We start from the raw sequence: 5,695 nt of genomic DNA, 5'->3' as shown, positions 1-5,695 counted from the left end.
CTTCTTGTTTGTTTATCCATTCATCCACCCAAGGACACTTGGTTTAGAGTTCCGTCTCCCACTGTGATAGCAAAGTATCTGGCAGTGGGGAGTAAATAAAAAAGCAGGTCTCTTTAAGTAGGTTTGGAAGTCCAATGCCCTGGCTCTCGTGTGTACTTGAATCTCATAAGGGTCTTTTTCACTACATCACATGGTGAACAGCACCATGATGTGGTTACAGAGGACAGAAAGATCCCAAGGGAGCCAGAAATGAAGGAGAGGCCATTCTTGGTCTTTTATTATAACCATGCCTAGTAGGAACTATGTAGGAGCTCATGAGATACGATAACCCCTTCTAAGAATATAGCCTCAAAAGACCTAGTCACCTCTCCCTTCCACTCCTTCAATGTTCCCTTACCTCCCAGCACTGTTACTAAACTAGGGACCAAGCACGTATCATATGCACCTGTGGGGGACAGACTCCAGCCATATCCAAACCCTAACACATGGTTGCTCCTGACTGGGGCCATTGTGAGTGAGTGGCACTTCTTCTTCTATCTGCAACCTGATTTCAAACAAACAACAGAGAGAAAAATCCCAGGTTCTTGCCCAGGTCAAGCTGGACAGCTTGGGACTCAGGGTGTTCCATGTACTTATCTCCTTTGGCAGTGTGGCTCCTGGCTTCGGGAGAGCAAATAAAAGTCCCTCGTCCAAACTGAGTCCTTCCAGACCTGCTCCCCTTCCACACCCAGAACAACATCTGCTCCCCCTGACTCAGGAGCAAGGGTGATGTGTCCGTACAGGACAGTGTGAGCTCCTTGGCAGCATGGAGCACAGGGTCCTTGCCCAGAGGGCAGCCACACAGCCCCCCAACCCTACCTGGGGAAAACACAGAACTTGTTCTGTCAGGACCCTGGCCCAGGCTGGACCAGATACACCCTGCCATTTTCCTCCAGTAAGCAGGGGTACAGTTCAGTTCACAGGACGGAGGTGGAGCCAGCGTGGCCACCTGGTTCCAGGGGAGGAACACGAGATTGTTCATCTAGGAACAAAGTCTCCCCCTATTTAAGCTCAGGCAGACTATGCCTTAGTTAGTACCCTGGTGTCCCAGCTCTCCATCTCTGCTGTCCCACCCCCAGCCCCAGCCATGCAGGGAGCCTGGCTGCTGCTGCTGCTGCTGCGCCTCAGGTTGCAGCTGTCACTGAGTGTCATCCCAGGTAATGAGGCTCCTCTGGATGCCTGATCCATTCACGCACGTGAACCTTTAGTCTAACCCTTCCTCTGCTATTTCCTTGGCCAGTGGAGGAGGAGAACCCAGCCTTCTGGAACCAAAAGGCAGCCGAAGCTCTGAGTACTGCCAAGAAGCTGCAGCCCATCCAGACGTCAGCCAAGAACCTCATGATCTTCCTGGGGGACGGTGAGTGTCTGAGGCCTGGCCACCCTGGGGTCCTTGCACTCCGAGCCCTCAAGGGCACTGGTGGGTCCAGGAAGGTCTGGGGTTCAGGTCTGACCAGATTCTATTCCTTCAGGGATGGGGGTGCCCACAGTGACAGCCACCAGGATCCTAAAGGGACAGTTGGAAGGCCATCTAGGACCCGAGACACCCCTAGCCATGGACCGCTTCCCCTACATGGCTCTGTCCAAGGTGAGTACTGAGCCACATATCTGGGATGTGGGGAGAGGCTGACAAGGACCCAGGGAAAGGGTGACAGAGAGGACCCCGGATACTGAGAGCCCAGTTCGGGGCCTGGCAATAATGAGCAGGTCCCAGGCTTGGGTGAAGAAACAGACGTCTGCTTTGAGGCCAGTTGAGGATGTCTCTGTCTCCAGACCTACAGTGTGGACAGGCAGGTCCCAGACAGTGCCAGCACAGCCACAGCCTACCTGTGTGGGGTCAAGACCAACTATAAGACCATCGGCGTGAGCGCGGCCACACGGTTTGACGAGTGCAACACCACATTCGGCAATGAGGTCATCTCGGCGGCGATGTACCGTGCAAAGAAAGCAGGTGGGTTGGAGCCAGGCTCGGGGATGGGGGCGGGCCTGGGAGACTGCATGTCCCACCCTGACCTCTGCTGTCTTCAGGAAAGGCCGTAGGACTGGTGACCACCACAAGGGTGCAGCACGCCTCTCCAGCCGGCACCTACGGTGAACCGGAACTGGTACGGGGATGCTGATATGCCTGCCTCTGCCCTGCAGGAGGGCTGCAAGGACATTGCTACACAGCTTGTCTCCAACATGGACATCAATGTGAGGAATAAAGCCTGAGCTCCCTGGATCCTGGTGGGGAGCTGGGTCCTGGTTGGAAAGGAAGCAGAGGCCCTTAAGTCTGCCTTCTCTGATCCTCTCTGAGCATAGGTGATCCTCGGTGGGGGCCGAAAATACATGTTTCCTGAAGGAACCCCAGACCCTGAGTATCCGACTGATGTTAACCAGACCGGAACCAGACTTGATGGCCGGAACCTGGTGGAGGAATGGCTGTCGAAGCACCAGGTGATGAGGTGCACACTGATTGTGGCACAGCAGAGAATGGGGAAGGGCTGTGGGCCTTACCAATCATTTATGCCCCTCTAGGGCTCCCAGTATGTTTGGAACCGTGAAGAACTCATTCAGAAGTCCCTTGATCCATCAGTGACATACCTCATGGGTAATGACCCCACACTTCCTGCACTGGTACCCCGTCAGTTCGGCAGCCTTTGAACATGTGTGTATGTGCACATACTGTGACCCTACTACCAAGCTTATTGGTCACCATAATTTTTTGGCTTTTGTCCCTAAGGCCTCTTTGAGCCTGTAGACACAAAATTCGACATTCAGCGGGACCCTTTGATGGATCCATCTCTGAAGGACATGACAGAGGCAGCCCTGAGAGTGCTGAGCAGGAACCCCAACGGCTTCTACCTCTTTGTGGAGGGTGAGTCTTCAGGACCCCATGGAAAAAGGAGGCAACAGACAAGGACAGGCTGGAGCTCACGCTCACTGGTTTCCTGCAGGTGGCAGAATCGACCGTGGTCACCATCTGGGCACGGCGTATCCGGCGCTGACTGAGGCTGTCATGTTCGACACAGCCATTGAGAAGGCCAGCCAACTCACCAGTGAGAAAGACACGTTGACCATAGTTACCGCTGACCACTCCCACGTCTTCTCCTTTGGGGGCTACACACTTCGGGGGACTTCCATCTTCGGTAGGTCGGGAACAAGTGGCGGGTTTTTTGTTGTTGTTGCTGTTTGGGTTTTTTTGTTGTGTTTTGTTTTGCATCAATTATGTAAAGAACTTTGTCTGATCCTCCCCTTCTCTATTTGTTAAATGGACAGAAAAGGGCACCTGCTTTGTGGAAATCTAGCAACCACTGGGCAGACAAAAGGTGAAGCGTCTAAGCTTCAGTCTTTGGGAGAACAAGGTGTCTCTCTTCCTCTATGCAGGGCTGGCCCCGCTCAAAGCTCTGGACGGCAAGTCCTACACCTCCATCCTGTATGGCAATGGCCCGGGTTACGTTGGTACAGGGGAAAGACCCAACGTCACCGCTGCTGAAAGCAGTGAGTGCAATGTCACGGCTTGCCTGAGGGTGGGGCAGGGGGGACTCCACAGAGATCTTGAGAGACCTTCTCGCTGAATGTCTTGTCCCTCCAGGTGACCCCTCATACCAACAGCAGGCGGCTGTGCCGGTGAAGTCGGAGACCCACGGCGGGGAGGATGTGGCGATATTCGCGCGTGGCCCGCAGGCACACCTGCTGCACGGAGTGCAGGAGCAGAATTACATCGCGCACGTCCTGGCCTTTGCAGGCTGCCTGGAGCCCTACACCGACTGCGGTCTGGCGCCCCCTGAGGACGAGAGCAGTGAAACCGCCCCTAGCCAGACCACCACGACAACCCGCCAGACCACCACCACCATCCCTGTCAGGGACAGCGCTGGTAGCCTAGGCCCAGCCACCACCCCGCTGGCCCTGTCGCTGCTGGCCTGAACGGTGCTGATGCTACTGGGGGTTGTTGCGTAGTCCTCTGGGCTCCACCCACCAGGTCCCAGGCGCTAACCTGGTGCTTCCTTTACCTTGACCACCCACTAACTTCTCATTGTCCCCTCCTTCCACTGCATCTCTATCCTGTGCTCCTTGCATTCTGGCTGTGGGCCCTACCCTAGGACCTCTCTGCTTGTAGCCTCAACTCTTATCCCAGTCTAGAGTGACTGCTTCCAGGGCACCTACCCAAGCATTCACAAGGGCACAGTCACCTCTGAACTAGCAGCCATCCTCAAACCTCACAGAGCTCCTCCTTCCGGAGGCACCATGACAACATGGCCCTGATTCTCCTGGGGCAGTCAGGACTCCCCTCTCTGACCTCATCCCCCAGCTGCTTGCAGAGGAGAGGACCTCAACGAAAATTTATAGAGGACCAAGCCTGCACCCTCCCATTGGTGCCCCCACCAAGCTTGGATTCCTGCAGAGGCCTTCATGGCCCAACCATGCCAATCCTCAGAGAGAAGATTCTGGAGTCGCTCAGCCCTCCCATGTCTACTGCCCAGCTAGGAAATTCATGGCGCTGCACCTCACAGACTGCTACATCATCTCAGGCTGCACCGACATTTCTGAACTAAGGAAATCCCCTATGTGTTCTCCCGGGAGAGGCAAACCAATAATAAAGTGTTATGCAATACAATGCCAAGAATCGCTTTCTTTTTCCTCGGCTCCCAACAAGAGCCTAGTGCCTGCTGGGAATGTGCTCTGCCCTGAGTCACATCCCCACCCTCTAGTAATATGTCCCACTCCTCATCTTGCTCCTCTTCTTTCTGAGACTCGGTAGCCCAAGCTGGCCTCAAATGTATAGCAGTTCTATTGCTGTAGTCTTCCAAACGCTGGGATTTTAAGTGTGAGCCACACGCCCGGCGTTCTAGTAGGTTCTTTGGAGAAGGAAAGCCTGGAGCATCTAGAGCACAGGGCCCAGATTGGGAGGGGTGGGTGATGGTGGAGATCAGGCCAGGGAGACAGCTAGTTGAGCAAGAACCCTGAACAAAGAAAAGGCCTGAATGGCAGAACAGCAGTGCAAGGGGCCTGGGGCAGTGGTCATCAGGGACATTAGAAGGACAGAGTCAGAGAGGGTGGTTGGGATGAGGGCATGGGGGGGGGGGGCAAGGAAGAGGTGTCAAGGAGGGGAGGAACCGTGAAGTCTAGAGTGCTGTGGTAACAGCCTTCGAAAAAGGATTTAGACCAGCCAGCCCTGGCTGTTTCTGGAAGCATGTCATCTTTTCTCTTTCTTTTCTATTTTTTTCAGGTGTGTGTGTATGTGTGCATGCACGCGCGCGCGTACACACACACACACACACACAGAGGCAGGAGTTGGTCAGCTCGAGGGGAGGTGCAGACCCTCCCTAACCATCTCTGACCTGCACAGGGAACTTTGTGGAACACCACCCCAGTACAGTCATGCTTGGCTCCTACCTAACCTGCCCAATGTGGACATTTGAAAGAACTACGGAAAGGTGGAATCGACTGCGCTTCCCAGCAAATTTTTCAGCATTACAAATTTATTTGTACATTTATGAAGGTACAAAAACACACTTTGCTCCCACTAGTAATATTAGGAAGATTGAATATGTTTCCTTATTTGCTAAAATCTTGATTTAACACGGTGAAACATCCATTTGAAGTCTTGGCTCTTGGAATAGTTCATTTCAATTCCGAATTTTACTGTCTGTTGTGAAAATTCGGAGGCTGAGTGGAG

General features: G+C 53.8%; 1 protein-coding gene across 1 annotated transcript; it reads left to right on the top strand.

Moving 5' to 3' along the window:
- Positions 1-1,126: 1,126 nt before the first annotated feature.
- Positions 1,127-3,975, top strand: LOC121446913 (intestinal-type alkaline phosphatase-like). The gene is given in 12 exon segments (XM_041649811.1): positions 1,127-1,196; positions 1,280-1,396; positions 1,509-1,624; positions 1,810-1,987; positions 2,065-2,125; positions 2,127-2,229; positions 2,338-2,472; positions 2,554-2,626; positions 2,759-2,893; positions 2,973-3,164; positions 3,403-3,516; positions 3,611-3,975. Coding segments are annotated over 12 exon segments (1,659 nt in total).
- The last annotated feature ends 1,720 nt before the right edge of the window (positions 3,976-5,695 follow it).

This window comes from Microtus oregoni, unplaced genomic scaffold (genome assembly GCF_018167655.1).
Source record: "Microtus oregoni isolate MIOR12 unplaced genomic scaffold, Mior012 000004F_ref0000308, whole genome shotgun sequence".
In the NCBI taxonomy this organism is placed as follows: Eukaryota; Metazoa; Chordata; class Mammalia; order Rodentia; family Cricetidae; genus Microtus; species Microtus oregoni.
This window is presented reverse-complemented; position numbering and strand designations above follow the sequence as displayed.